We start from the raw sequence: 16,179 nt of genomic DNA on the forward strand, positions 1-16,179 counted from the left end.
CTCTTCACAGGGCAGAGGTGTCAATCTTTCCAGTTTCTCTAACGCTGGGCAAATGAAGAACAGAAAAACATTAAGATGGATCCTGCTCTGTCCACACAGAATATGACACACATCCACTTACCAATTTACTGGGCTCTGCATTAAATGGCATCTCCCTGAAGAATTTATGGATATTGCAAGCTGCCAGAATGCATATCGGTACAAGATGCCAAATAATGTATTAAGCTGGGCTGGAAGGATGCCTGTTGGAATGGGATACTTTCTAAGTACACACCAAAGAGCCCCTGCCTACCAGATTATCAAGATGCAGAAGGCTTTGGCTACTTTGCAATCCCATTCAGTCGGGCCTGAGATGCAAAGTATAATTTAATTCTATCAATTTTGCACAGGATCATTCTTGTGACTGCAGCTGTAGCTATTCATTTCTAGATGTTCACCAAGTTGCCAACAGTGGACATGTTGAAAGCTCCTTTTATGTAGGTGCAAGATTTGTGTGCCAACTAATGTGTCACTATGATGTCGAAACCAGCACACCCATTTCAGTGCAGACCAGCCTCTTGTGCATATGCGCTGAATATCACGCAACTAGTGAAACATAAGGGATTGAAACAGGAGCAGGCTGTAGGCCCCTTGTAGCTGGTCTGCCTTCTGGTAACATTTTTGGCCTGAATTTCAATGTTTCAAACAATGCCCAAGTCCCGTAACTCCCCCAGAATCCAAAACACTGTCTATCTCAGCCATCAAGAGTGATGCAGCCATAATCCTCTGAGATAAGGAAGTCCAAAGATTCAGAAACCTTTGAGAAAAGAACTTCCTCACAAGCTGATTCTTAAATGACTGACCTTTATCCTCAGACAGAACTAATATGACCACTGGCAAATGGTAACCTACAGTGACAAAATCTTCACGGGCGGGGTGGAAATGGGTATTCATGAAATTGTATGAGGAAATAAACAGGCTTTAGGTGTGGGCGTAATTGGACTTGGTCCACAGCTATATGTCAACATACACTGATGTACACAGACTTCCATCTAACAACATTTTCCAAAAATTTAGTTTATATTTTTCACTCTGTTGATGCAGCAGTTTTACAAATTTGTACATCTACATGACCATTCCAAAACTAAAAACCAGCAAATAAGATCAAAGGATGTAATTGAATACAGCCCGATTTATCATAAGGACAGTAGATTTTGTAAATTGCACATAAAATCCTCCAGCAATTGTTGTAAGAAAACAGTGTTCTAACATGTGAACCATACGACACATTAACATGAGCATTTCTTCTTGGAAATATCCTGGGAAAAGTGTTGAACATTGAGAATGTTCAATCAGCATGATCATATTCTCCTTGCTCAAGCAAAACAAACAGAATTATGAATACTGAAACCTTATTCACACCAATGCACAATATCTGCTTTCACAAGTTAGCTGTGAGGTGGTGGGGGAGAGTTGGGGACAAAGCCAAAGATTCACCTAGGCTTACCTAACCAGGGCACTTAGATTTCATCCACTAGCCCTGCCCTGAGATTATGCCTCCCTGTTCAAGATTCTCTAACACGAGAAACAAACTCTCAGCGCCCTGTTAAGCACTCTCAGAAGTGCATAAATCTAAATGAATCACTTCTACTAAACTCTACAATACTGGCTAATCCTACCCAACCTCCATTGTAACATCCCAGGAATCAATCAAATGCTATCCCTCGTTAGCTATCGGGAGGTGATGGCCCAATGGTATTTTTGCCGGACTGTTAATCCAGAGATCCAGGCAATGTTCTGGGATCCCAGGTTCAAATCCTGCCATGGCAGTTGGTAGAATTTGAATTCAATAAAACATCTGGAATTAAGTCTCTTTTGATGACCAGGAATCTGTTGTCGATTGTTGGAAAAACCGATCTAGTTCACTCACACCCTTCAGGGAAGGAAACTGTCATCCCTATCTGGACTGGCCAACACTTGACTCCAGACCTACAGCAATGTGGTTGACTCTTAACTGCCCCCTGGGCAATAAGGGATGGGCAATAAATGCTGGCCTAGCCAGCCATGCCGTCATCCCATTAATAAAAAAAGACAAGGTGTTTGGAAATGGGCATGTGGTCTCAGCAAAATCCCATATAATTATAGCAAGGCTTTCTTACTGTTGTACTCCAGCCCCCATGCAATAAGAACAATGTTTGCTTATATATTTGGTACCAAATGCAGTAAATGAATGATAGATTAAATGAAGTACTTCGATTCTTCAGTCTCAGGAGTTCAAGGTGGATCTGAGTCCAAAGCAAGCAAACAACACATGAGGCCTACTCACTTTGGCTGGTCAAATATCCAAGATGAAACAAGAAGAAGGATAGAGATGGAGAAAAGGGAAATCTACATCTCAGAGTTAAGGACAAACTGGATTGTATCACTGCAAAGACTCTGGAGTTATAAAACAGTCCCTTAAGCCCTTGCTGACTTCTCCCCAACCTTCAAATCTTGGCCATATGTACACTCCATTTAAACCTCCCTCAGGCTGCACAGCATAGTGGTTAGTTTATCAGAAAACTAATAAAAAAAGGTCCAGAATAATCCATTTGTGGAAAACTATCCAAATGAGATCAAGGTTTTGCCCCAAAAGAATCCAGTGTTTATAGTTACTGAAGCTGCTGTTTAGGAATACATCAAGGCAATTCATGTCCTTGGTCTTTGGAATCCTCTCCCTGAACATGTGGTAGAAGCAGAGTCTGAATATTTTTAAGCCAGAGGGAGACAGATTCTTGGTAAACAGGGGGGATCACTGAAAGGTTATCAGCATAGGTGTGAATGTGGATTTGAGGTGACACTCAGATCATCCAGGATCTTATTAATCGACAGAGCAGGCTTGAAGAACCAATTGACTTTTCTCTGCTCCATGTATGTATGTCCCTCCTGATGGCAAATTCTCCACATATTGACCAGAGCTTACCTGTCGCTGCTCGTCGATCTCACAGCACCTTTCCTGAGCTCCTCGTCCACTCCCTTCCGAGCCCATTTTTTCTGCTTAGGAGCTGTGTCAGATTTGGTTGTGTTTGATTCAGTCGTCAAGCCTAGAATGACAAAATGGAAAATATTCAAACCTGGGGCAAAGGGCAACAACAAGCTCATGGTGCTGCCAGCGGGGTGCAGTTTACAATGTAATGAAGTCTGGAGGACTCAACTGCAATGAATATGCTCACTGTGAGCACTGTAATTAAACCCAGCCGTTTGCATATACCTGACGAGAAGTTCCAAATAATGGAAAGGTGAAAGGTTTATGAGAATTCCACAAATTTAGCAAATGGATCATGTCATAGTTGGCTCATCAAATTCTGGTGTGTACCAGTGACTGAACATCAGGATATACTTTGGATTATCTGCCAATAAAACTGCTTTAGGCTTCAGACAAATTCTCACTTTAATTCAGCGTGACTACAGCTTAATAGAGTTAGCCAGTTAAAATTTCAATTTCCTTATAAAATTCTTTAGTCTTCTGAAGCAAACATTAAAGCTGAATACAGGATGATTTAGGATCACTCGACCATAAACTGCACTGCTCTCATGAGTAATAGAGATCTCGCACAAGGATAACTCAACAGCAGACTCTTCAAGCCTGCTCTGTTGATTAATAAGATTCTACTGGAGGGTAGTGAACATTGCCCTTATTCAAGAAGGGCTGCAAAGAAAAACCTGGGAATTACAGACCAGTAAGCTTACCTGTGGTAGGTAAGTTACTTGAGCACATTCTGCGGGATAAGATATACATATATTTGCAAAGACAGGGCTTCAATTAGGAATAGTCAGCATGGTTTCATACATGGAAGATCATGTCTCATAAGTTTGTTAGATTCTTTGATGAAGTGCCCAGGAAGGTTGATGAGGGCAGGGCAGTAGACATAGTCTGTATGGATTTCAGTAAGGCCTTTGATAAGGTTCCATACGGTAGGCTGCTCTGGAAGGTTATGGCCATGCAATCTAGAGAGAACTGGCAAATGGATACACAGTTGGCTTGATGGTCGGAAGCAGAGAGTATTAGTGGAAGGTTGGTTTTCGGCCTGGAGGCCTGTGATTAGCGGTGTCCCTCAATGGGTCGGTGCTGGGCCCATTACTGTTTGTTATCTATATCGATGATTTCGATAAGAATGTACAAGGCATAATTCGTAAAGTTTGACGATGATAGTAAAACAGGCAGATCAAGGACAGCGAGGGAGATGATCAGAAATTGCAGCAGGATCTTGACCAGCTGGGGAAGTGGGCCAAGAAATGGCAAATGAAGTTTAATATAGGTAAGTGTGAGGTGTTGCATTTTGGAAAGTCAAATAAAGGTAGGAGTTTCATGATGAATGATAGGGCCTTAAGGAGTGTAGTGGGACAGAGGGACCTAGGAGTTCAGGTGTATGGTTCTCTAAAAGTGGAGTCACAGGTAGACAGGACAGTGATGAAGGCTTTTGGCACACTGGTCTTCATCAGTCACGGCATTGAGTATAGAAGTTGGGAAGTTATGTCGTAGTTGTACAGGACGTTGGTGGGGTTACACTTGGAGTATTATGTTCTGCTTTGGTCACCTTGCTATAGGAAGGATGTTATTAAACTGGAAAGAGTGCAGAAGAAATTTACAAGGATGCTGCCAAGACTCAAGGGACTGAGTTATAGGGAGAGGTTAGACAAGTTAGGATTTTTTCTTTCGAGCTTAGGTGATTGAGAGGGAGCCTTACAGAAGTGTACAAGATCATGAGAGGCAAGGATCAGGTGAATGCATCCAGTCTTTTTCCCAGGATTGGGGGAATTGAGGACTAGAAGGCATCAGTTTGAGCTAAGCGGGGAAAGAATACATGGGAACCTGTGGGGAAACTACATTTTTTTTAACACCGAGGGTAGAACACATATGGAAGGAGCTGCCAGTGGAAGAGGTTCAGGCTGGTATATTAACTACATTTAAAAGTCATTTGGACAAATACATGAATAGGAAACATTTAGAAGGATACAGGCCAATTGCAGGGAAATGGGCTCGGCGTGGATGCACATTTTGGTCAGCATGGAATACTTTGGGCTGAAAGGCCTGTCTCTGTGCTGTAGGAGTCTATGACACTATGTCATAAGGCCAGAATATTTTTCTTTCAGCATTGCATATGCATTGGTTTAGCTTCAGGTAAAACTGCAGACAAAGCTCGTTATTTGCCTGAGAGGACCATAATTGGATAATGGCCTGGAAACATTTAATACACATTGCTGAAACAATGAAGCAGCATGATTAGAAAGCTGAGATGTAATGGTTGTGGTAAAATTTTTCTCATCAACTTTATCTGTCTTTAATAAAATATTGATGATCTTCAGCTTGTTCACTGATTCACTCATATGTAATGAAGGAAAACTGAAAGCACAAGCTGGAGCCACAGAGCTGCTGATACACTTCGCTTTACAACTGAGGTAACATTTTCTTTTTGATTTTTGACGCCCTCACGTCCCCAGCAAAAAGGAATCACAGAATCATACAATGGTATTTCACTGACATTAGGTATTTGGCCCATCAAGTCTCTGTCAGTGTTCTAAATTACAGGAATTCAGAAATTACAAAGTTACAGTTGACCAAATGTGGCATCAAGGAGCCCAGGCAAAATGAGGCAATGTGATTCAGGGGAAAACTCTCTGCTGGTTGGACTGGCACTTAAAGAAATTGGATATAGTTATTAGAGGTTAGTCATTTAAGCTCCAGGACATCTCTGCAGGATTTCCTCTCGGTACTGTCCTAGGCCCAACCATCTTCAGCCTCTTGATCAATGTCCTTCCCTCCATCATAAGGTCAGAAGTGCTGATGGTCACCGATGGTTGCACAATGTTCAGCACTGTTTGGGACTCCTCAGATACTGAAGCAGCCAATCTTCAAATGCAGTGAGACCTGCACATTACCAAGTCTTTAGGCTGAAAAATGGCAAGTGATAATCATGCCACACACATACAAGGCAATGATTATCTCCAGCAACAATCTATAACAATTACCACTTAACCTTCCAGAGCATTACAGTCACTGAATCCCCCACTATCAACATCCTGACCAGAAACTGAACTGGACTAGCATACAAGAGCAGGTCAGAGGTTAGTAATCTTGTACCAAGTAATCTTCCACAGGCTACAAGGCACACATCAGGAGCATGATGGAATACTTCCCACTTGCCTAAATGACTGAAGTTCCAACAACACAAGTAAATTGACACGACCCAGATCAAAGCAGCAAATATGATTGGCATCACATCCACAAGTATTCACTCTCTCCACCACTGACGCACAATAGCAGCAGTGTGTACCATTGACAAAATGACGGCAGAAATTCTCCAAGGCTCCCTAGACAGCATCTTTCAAACTCAAAACCACATAAAATGACAAGGGCAACACATAAATGAGACAATTACACTTGCAGGTTCCCCTCCAAGCTACTCATTATCAATATTTTGCCATTCCTTCAGTGTCATTGGGTCAAAGCCTGAGAGCTCCTTCCCTCATGGCCTTGTGAACCTACCTATACCAATTGGACTGCAACACATCAAGAAGGCAGCTCACTGTCACCTTCACAACTGCAAGAGATGGGCAATAAATTGTGGCCCAGTCAGTGATGTCCACATCCATGAATGAAGTAAAAAAGAAAATTCCCCTGGTCTAATCCCAATCCTGACTCTGTACCTTAGATCCTTCAATGTTCTTCTAAAGAATTTATGGACTCTGCTTCCACAACAGTTGGTGATAGAACATTCCACATCCTATCAGAATGGAGTTGCTGCATCAAAGAATGATTCCATTAATAGAAGAATATCCTCATACTGCAACAAAGCGAAGGTGGTAGCATCTTTTCCTCTGAAGCGCAAAGGTTTGGCTTCAGGTCCAGGACTTGAACACAGTGTCATGAGTGATGAGTTATTTATTGTCACATAATATCTAGAAAGATACAGTGAAAAGTGTTCTGTCGCCACAGTGCCATTTTGAGCAACAAAAAGAATAAAATGAAATAACATAAATAGATTTCCTCTTGTGCTTTCAAGCACAGCTCCAGTGCTCCTGCAAGGTGGCCCAGGCCTCAAGGAGACCCCGCTCTGGGAACAGCAATGAAAACCCTGCCAAGAATCCATGTTTCAGGCGTACTGTATCCAGGAACCCCCACTCAAGCCACTGTCACTGCCACAGCGACGCCCAACCTCCCCCCACCGCATCTAGGAGCCCCCATTCAGGGCACTCACTGCCACAGCGACCCCCACCTGCCCCCCACCGCAGCCAGGGCATCATCACTGCCACAGCCAATGATTCGCTGAGCACTGCCACAGATCACGATCCGCTGAATCAATAAGTCCACGGCCAGGAGCCCTCCAACTCTGGGCAGCACCACCTCCACAGCCAATGACCCACCGAGTCCACACTGATAGATGGGGATAATATTGACAGTGTTACATTGTCAGAAGTGACCTGATTTTGGGAGAGATTAAACTAAGGCCTTGCCTGCCTGTTGACGTTTTGATTCTATGGCACAGTTTGAAGATGAATTCTCATGATATCTGGGCAACACTCATCTCTCAGTCATTACCATCAAGATCCTACACGTGGTCCTTCATCTGACTGTTGCTTATGGGATCTTCTTTGGTGCAGATTTTCAATTTAGAACAACAATATACATTGGCACTATTAAATCTCCCTTCTGTGCACTAACACGTCACTTTGTGTAACATTTTGAGTCCATGACCACATTCTTGCTGATACGTTTAGTCAAATCTACAATTCCCTTAATGGATAAAAAGTCTCTTAAAGCAAAACAATATTACATTCCATGTCTGAATTTACTGCGGTACTGAACAATCCCCAGCTCTACCTATCTATACTCACCTTTCCTAGCTTCTTCCCTGCCTCCTTGACCTGTCCATCTTCCCTCCCACCTATCTGCTCCATTATCCACCTTCTATCACCATCCCCTGCTCTATTTATTTCAAAGCCCCATTCCCCTTTCCAATTTCTAAGGAAGGGTCCAGACCCGAAACATCAGCTTTCCTGCCCCTGTGATGCTGCCTGGCCTGCTGTGTTTCTCCAGTTCCACACCTTAACATCTCAGACTCCAGCATCAGCAGTTCTTACTATCTTCGAGTGAATAATTTCTGTGTTCTCCATTTTGAGAAAGTCTAAAGAATGAATATCCAATGTTCAACCATAACATTGTGGGCAACAGCAACAATAAGCCCTCATTTGAAGCTGCATTGCATTTCTGAAAACTGTGATTTAAAACGAAACAACTTCAAATGAATCATTTCTTCTAATTGGAGACAGTGTTAAAGCCGGAGTTAGGTTCTTTTGGATATTTCTCGTTCAGAAAGACAGTGCACAAGTTGAAATATTGCACTGTACTTGTGTGAAACTGTGCATTTTTAGCTGAAATAACTTCCAAGATAAAATAAAATATATTAAATGTAAAAAATACACATGCAGTTCTGTACATTCAGTTTTACCAGGCTCCATCCAGTGGCAGAAGTTGATCAGTGCAGCCAAAATCCTGGGATGACCAGCACTCTGTCACTAGATGGAAAGATGATAAAAGAGGGAGTTCAGGAGTGCAGCATGCAGCCTGGATAAGCACTGGAGAGAAGGGCAGAGGGCAGGAGACAAGGCTCCAGGGGAAAAGGTAAAGCTGCAGTGTAAGGCTGTGGAATGAGGCCCAGGGAAGAAGCAAAGCTGGGAGACAAGGCCTGGGAGACATCTGAAACCCAGGGCAATGGCAAGGAGGCTCGGGAGAGTAAACATTGTCAGCCAGGGTATCAGTGGTAGGTGGTCGTCTGAGGGCTAAAACAGAAGTGCTGAGTTTGGGGGGAGAATGGGGAAGGGATCACCTGAGAATGCAATCTACAAAGAGAACATTTGTAACCAATAACACTTAGAGTGAAACTGGCAATATTAAATAGATATTTTGCAACTAATTGATTAATACCCTTAAAGTGGAATGACTTTCAGCTGAATGACTTACTGTGCAGACACGGTATCATCCACTGAACTCAACTGGAGCACCAGTAGCCTTTTTGGGTACAAAATTGCATTAGCTTTGAAACTTTATTTTTTCAAGAATTGTTTAAGTGAGACTCTTTGCGCGTTAATTCGTCCATGAATGAGCACAAATAGGTGACTGCACAGAATTAAATGTTTTAAAATGTTATTTATTAAAAAGAAATTCTTTGATCTGTTTAATAGTCACTGCATGCAGTTTGATGAATAAAGCTGAAAATCAGTTGATTGTTGATAATGAGCAACAAGCATTTTTTTAAAATCACTCTGGCTCCCACCTGTGATTTTAAAATTTAAGATTACATTGAAAGAACAATAGAGGACCATTCACTCATGACAGTGGTGCACTGTCGTCATTCTCTCAGCAAATTAAAACAATTTAAAGTAATCTAAAGTGTGCTTTTGATCAGAGGCTGATTTTGAATGAATTTCATCGGCAGAGCAACAGAGCCAAAACTCCAGTAGAGGGGCAAAACGGAGGGACAATTGCACCCGTTCGTTCCTCTGCAGGGTGAAGAAGGAAGATTCTGGTCAGTCTAATATTTTCTTAAGTTTTAGGTTTCAGCTTCACCTTCGAAAAGAATACCCTCTATCTTGACATGTAGTCTGCTTATTCGAAAGCCACAGTTAGGGTCTGTTGAATTAAATCTCCCTTTGCGCATACTACAATTTATAGTTATTTTCATCAATTTGTATTGCTAACCACAGAGAAAAAAGGAATTATATGTCATGTTATTTCAGCTCTCCGATATTTGCTTCATTAAAACCATGGCTAATTTCTAACTACCTTTTCAAGAGCTGCACTGCGGCCAAAACTGTTAAAAAAAAAATTGCCCCAGCAATCAACATTGCTTTTCATCGAAGCCCAAGAGTGTAGAAGGGGGCCATTCAGCCTATCGAGTCAATGCCAACCCTTTGTGGAGCATCCCACCCCCTACTGGGTAACCCTGCATTTCCCAAGGCTGCTCCTCCTAATTTACACATCCCTGGACACTATGGTCAATTTAGCATGGTCAATCCCCTTAAGCTGCACATCTTTGGATAGTGGGAGGAAACTAGAGCACCCAGTGGAAACCAACAGAGACACGGAGAGAACGTGCAAACTCCACACAGGCAGTTACCTGGGCGTGGGATCAAACCCACGTCCCTGGCGCTGTGAGGTAGCAGTGCTAACCACTGAGCCACTGTATTGCTCTTTTCACAAACAGGAATCCTACTTGTTCTTTTGGTTAATCAGGACTCAGGTATGGGGTTAGAGGAGAGACCTGGGAGAGGACAAGAAAAAAGGAGGAGGTCAAAATAGAGACATTAAGGATAGACAGCGAGAAGAGGCAGGAGAGAAGAGAGAGTGAAACCAAAGCTGAAAGAGGGAATGGAGGAAAGACGGGCAGAAAAAAGAGAGAAGGCAAATTAGAGAGACAGAGTTGAGGAGAGGTGATGAAGAGAAAGAAAAGGGGAGAGGAGGTCAAAATAGTGAGAGGTGTACTTCAAGGAAAGCCAGTGAAAACAGAAAGACAGAAATAAAAAGATGGAGGGATAAAACAGAGAATAACAGAGACAAGGCAAATTAGAAGAGGACAGAGAGGGGGGCACACTCAAACAGAGAGTGCAAGTGGAAGAAAAAGCCAAAAGAAAAGAGAAGGTTGAGAAATGAAAACAAACAGAGAGATAAAAGGAGAGGGAAGAAGGGAAAGGAGAGGTGATGAGAAGAGAAAGTGAGAGAGAAAGGGATAAAGAGGTTGAGTGAGAGATTCAGAACCAGAAAGAGGCAAAGAAAGAGAAAGAAAATCTGGATTTAAAAGCTAAATACCAACTGCAAAGACACCAGCAGAGTGTTTGTTTTAATTGAGTAGAACTGTAGCAGAAACTAAAATGAGTAACCTCCAGCCCCTGCTAAAGCACCAGTCCTAAGGTCCGCTCAGACTAACCATGCAAAGTAGCAATAAGTTATCGTGTTCTGTTGTGTTTCTGATCTGCACCATGACCTTATCAGAAATCTGATTTTGAAACAGCACTGCATCCTGTTTATAATTCCGCACTTAACAGCTGCTCCAAAATCTGGGGGAGGTGCCAGGCACAGATAAGACAAGTTGGGAAATTCAATGTGTCAAATCCGACTTGTCAAGTGGCTTTCAGCACCGCAGGGAAACTGCAGTTTGTCATTCAGGAACAACCCTTACCCAGCAACTCTTTGCGTGTTCGGCATGCAATCTCTTTGATCTCCATGCGAGAAAGTGAAAGTGAGTGCGTTACAGGCATCGCTGCAATTCCACTTGATGTTGGCGTGGTAATGACCTTGGCAACCAGAGGTGACTTCAGAGGCCGCTCAATGCTTCTTCCAACAAGGTTACTGAGAGGAATCTTATAAATGTGCTTCCACTGAATTTCACCTTTAAAATATAACACAACATTGTTAGCAACCACCCGTTAAACATAGAAAATTGGAGTAGGCCATTCAGCCCATTTCATTGTTTAACCAACTCTGACCTCTGTTACTGCTTTCTGCTCATACTCTTTGATCCTTTTAGTTCTCAGAACAATACCCCGTCTCCTTTTTGAAAATATTCAATGTTTTGTCCTCAATCGCTTTCTGTGCCCAAGAATTCCACAGTTACCACTGTCTGTTTGAAGAAATTTATCCTCATCTTGTCTCTTAACTGTTACTGAATGTCATAACCAAATAAAATTAAATTATTTACCGACATAGCATCATTGTTAGTAACAAATTACCTATGGCATTTAGAATTAAATTATGTTAATAAAATCATCCACATCAAATTAACCGAATATTCCAAAATAACCATTTCTGAACTGTTGTGGTGGTAGAAGTAGATATTCAATAGGGAATTGGACAGATATTTATAATGAAACGATTTGCAGCCTCTGGACAACCGCCAGGCAAGTGAACTAATCTACAATTTTTTCAGGGAGCTGAGCCACAGCACCATAGCTTCCTTTTAATCCCATGAAAATGAAAGTCACTCCTGATGGAAGGTGTGCTGCGTACTTTACTGAGGATATATATAAAACATTCACAATCTGGAATCTTAACAATCATTCTGACAGTGTAAAGACATAGATCTGAATATCTTCTTGCACTCAGTAATAAAGAAAAAAATCTCGCCGTAGCAAGTTGTTCAACATTGGGGGACCCTGTATCGAACAGACACTTAACAACAATAATCACATCAATAATCTTAAAATGCATGACGATCTTAATGGTCAGTGAGGTTTTAAACATGACGTCCTTAAAGAGTTAGTCATCATTTTTCACAGTGACATTGCAATTCCAAGATAATGTAAGTATTAACAACACAGGGGGTGCTAGTATTCATAGAAAGGCATCGTGCCCACTCAGAACAGGTTTCAGCTTCTCTGCTGTCAAACAGCTCAGAAATAATCAGCATCAGGTAAGGACATAAACCAGAAGGTGGCATGTTGGAGCCAGCACATCATTTCCACAGAGACAGGACAGGTCTGCAATTATCCACAGGCTGAGTGTTATTACCCATACTGAGGCTGAGTATTTAATTGCACTTTGTCTCGCTGATGCCCATTAATACTCATATTCAACAATACTCCTCATTAAGTCATGCATGTATAATACCCAGTTAACCAGAATTTAATTTTGCTAGCCCCTTTTTAAACTTTTATTGTCATTGGAGTCATGAACTTATAGTGTGTGGGACTATTTTTGGAATAGTTACCATAATAGAGTTATTATATGAATCAGCGACTAGGGGAAGATTGGCTGCCACTAGTAAATGTGTCAGGCTGTAATCTCTCACCTAAGGCACCATCCATTAGTGTGACTTCAGCAAATCTGAAGGAATGTAGTTTAATAGGAGCAGAAAAGCCAAAGCCCACCATACACTCTCCCACCAAGTGAGACTCTGCACTGGGAATGAAGGCCCTCAAAAAGTGATTCAGTTAGTGACATTGTCTGCCTGGCAGCTCAATAACTGAGACTTCTAACCTGTAATGGCAGAGGCACAACATATTTAACCACCACAACAACCTGTGATATCCTAGCTATTCTGAGCAAGAACTTAGTAAATATAATCAGCTGCTGTTGCACTTCCAATAAAAATATCAAATGTACGACACAGCCCTGCCAATAGTTTGCAGTATTTTCTGTAAAATCGCTGCTGTTTAAGGAATAATGTATTTATGTATCCTTGACATAATAAAATGTCCCAAGGTGTTTCACAGGAGCATGACTCAACAAAATTTGACACTGGGCCACATTTGGACAGATGACCAAAATTTGGACAAAGAGATAGTTTTAAGGAGATTCTTAAACGGGGAAAGATGGGCAGAGCGGGTTAGGCAGGGAAATCCAGAATTGTTGGCCCAGGCACAGGTAGCATTGATTGTCCCCATGGAGGCAAATGCTTGTATTCGCCAATGTTCAGTAGCTCTGACCTTTGCCATGCAGCTGTAATTACTGAATAAGTACCGGGCATAGAGATAACATTATTCCCAGCAAGGAGCCAAAACACTTTTAATTTGTGTGAAATATCATGAGCATCTGAGCTGACAGTGTAGATCGTAATGTGTGTGTCTATTTGAGTGTGTGTCTGTACACATTGTAAGGCTACACAATGTGGAATCACAGAATTCTTTACCTTATAAAATAGTTTCAGTTGTGAATGTGCAGATTTTAATCGATAGGAGGATTGAGTGAACAGGCAGCAGATTCCCTCCCCATCACAGCTCGATATCTCCCCCTCCCTCCATTTTGCATTTTCACAAAAACCTTTCAGTTTCGCATTTGGTTTGCTCTCAATAAACTCAAAAACTTGAATCATATCACTTGAAAACAATCATTTTTCGTAATAATAAGTGGAATCTAAAAGCTCCGTTATACAATCCTACTTACGACCCTCGTTGAGAAATCTCAAGCAAGTCAAGAGCTTGCAGTGGCTGAAGGGTGTAGGTGTTCTGTTGCTGTGATGACAAGAACAAAACAACTCCAGATGAAAAGCTTTAAGAATGACTTTAAGATGGAGTCAGTTTGTAACGTACAAGTATGAATGGAAAATCAACAGAAAGCTTCTGGGCTGACACATACTGCAATGTGTAATGCCAACTGGAGAGAAGAATGAATGGTCAGACTCTTATTTGCTGAAACAATTTGAGTTAGGGATGCATCAATCTTTTCTATACTCAGTAATCGTCAGTTTTAATTGGAAGTGTTTTCTGAAAAGCAAATTCTTGCTAAACCTGGTTTTGTTTAAATCACTGACAACATTGTGAAACAGAGTTGTCTTAGATTAATATAACAATAACAGCGGAACAATACCAATGTTATTTCTGTAAATTATAATTAAGTTGGCTCAATTGAACGTTTGCGATATGTTAAGGATGAGATTTTAACCCACCGCGAGCTCACCTGTAGGCAGAAATTGAAAGCCGTGCATTGTGTCAGAAACACAAATGAGTTCCATTTGTTGGAGGTTAGCCTCTGGACTAATTTTTTTTACACTCCAAATTTTTTTCTTATCATAATGAAAAACAGCCTTGATCCCCATTTGAAGACAGGATTGATCTGATGCTGATTATTATCGTCTTTTACGCCAACAAACTGCTTTCCTACAAGTCATATGAAATTGTAAACTAAATGTCAAAGCCAACAGACACCTTCACTAATGTCCCCCACTATTTTACCTTATTGACTCCTAGTCACATGAATACATGAGGTGATCCAATTGGCTTAGAATTTTGCTCTTTCCATTAATGAGCCTGTGACAGTAGGGAGAGGTTTCATTATCTGCATTACCTCCCATGTTATCTCACATTGTGAAGATGTACTTCCCACAGCAACACTTCTTGACAGTCTGGAATTTCTCAACATGAAGGTCCTCAAGGTAGCCTCAGCCAGTACAAGAACTGAACCCGATGTTGGCATCACTCCATCTCACAAACCAGCTGTCCAGCCAACTGAGCTAACCATCAATGTTAACACACGAGATTGAATTCTGATGAAACCAGTAATAAATAGCAGTATGTGAGGATAAGACCATGAGAAGGCTCACAATCTGTTTGAAAGAATTGTTTTTGTATTAAGCCCGTTTACAGGATTATTTCTTGAGGGTCATATAAAACAGCTTTAGAAATGGGATGGTGGGATTTCCCATCAGTAAGGGAAACCCCTCAAAGATGTTCCATAGTACAGATCAAGGCAATTCACCAAACCCTAAAATATTTTTACTGCATCACCAATGAACTTGATGTACAGTTCAAAGGGAGTTTTATTTTAGAATAGAAAATACTAAGTTCTAAAGATCCAGATGGAATAGAGGTGAGGTGCTCAGTTAGTTTGAGCAACAATGAAGTGCTTCAGTGTAACATTGGCAGGATTTGGTTTTCAGAAGGATGAGTGCCAGTAGGATGACAGGTCTCAGTCATTCGCAGAATACCAGCTAACTATGAGTCTAGAGTGGACACAATTATGGAAGCTGGAGCTCGACACATGAACCTGTGAGATTTTCAAGGGACAAACTAGAATCGCTTCATTAGAGTGAGCGGTTATGGATGGTTAAAGGAATTTGGGTGTCTAGCTGCATGGATTCTTTGCTGCTCTGGTTCAAAACATCAACAAAACGAACAGACTGTCAGCCTTTATCGCAAAGGAGGTTTCAATGGAAAATTGAGGAGTGATATATCTGTTCCTGAGCATTGATGAGATCTCATCTGGAGTGCAGGATTAACTTCTGATCACTGCATCTCAGGAAAGATACACTGGATCTGGAGATGATCCAGTGAAGTTTCATCAGAATTATCTTGAATCTTGAAGGATGAAACTATGTTGGGTTCATCAGAATAAATGCAAAAATGTCACAATCACAATTTCTCCCACCAAGGCTTGGTCAGCAAGTTGACTCTGAAAGGCAGAGGCATTACCATGAAGAAAGTGACGGGGAATTATCGGTTCCCCAAGCTGCTGATTCTTCAGAAATGCTGCAAGACTTGAACACACCGTTTTTGTCTGCACAGAACAGGACCTTTTCAATGAGTCTATGAATAATTATTTTAGATTAGTTATTAATTTAGCTGTTAGCACAATCAGATTGGTCAATAAGTGCAGTTCAGCTGTAGAATCACATCTAATAGCAGACATTTGGTTTTGAGTTTCACAAGGCGGATTGGTTGAGTATGGTT

The 16,179-nt window shown here is 41.5% G+C and overlaps 1 protein-coding gene across 10 annotated transcripts in view; it reads right to left on the minus strand.

Annotated features, from left to right (window-relative positions):
• The window catches only part of garnl3 (GTPase activating Rap/RanGAP domain like 3), a 387,754-nt gene that overhangs the window by 4,807 nt on the left and 366,768 nt on the right, over nucleotides 1-16,179 (minus strand). For 9 of the 10 annotated variants that reach the window (XM_048558881.2, XM_048558880.2, XM_048558883.2 and 6 more), the window contains 2 exons: nucleotides 11,196-11,405; nucleotides 2,942-3,062 (listed from right to left, as the gene is read on the minus strand). In XM_048558881.2, the coding sequence (XP_048414838.1) occupies nucleotides 2,942-3,062; nucleotides 11,196-11,405 (331 nt within the window). Of the gene's footprint in view, nucleotides 1-2,937; nucleotides 3,063-11,195; nucleotides 11,406-16,179 lie in introns of those variants that run through there. The other variant, XM_048558887.1, reaches the window with a different exon arrangement.

Source organism: Stegostoma tigrinum, chromosome 29 (genome assembly GCF_030684315.1).
Source record: "Stegostoma tigrinum isolate sSteTig4 chromosome 29, sSteTig4.hap1, whole genome shotgun sequence".
NCBI lineage: Eukaryota > Metazoa > Chordata > Chondrichthyes > Orectolobiformes > Stegostomatidae > Stegostoma > Stegostoma tigrinum.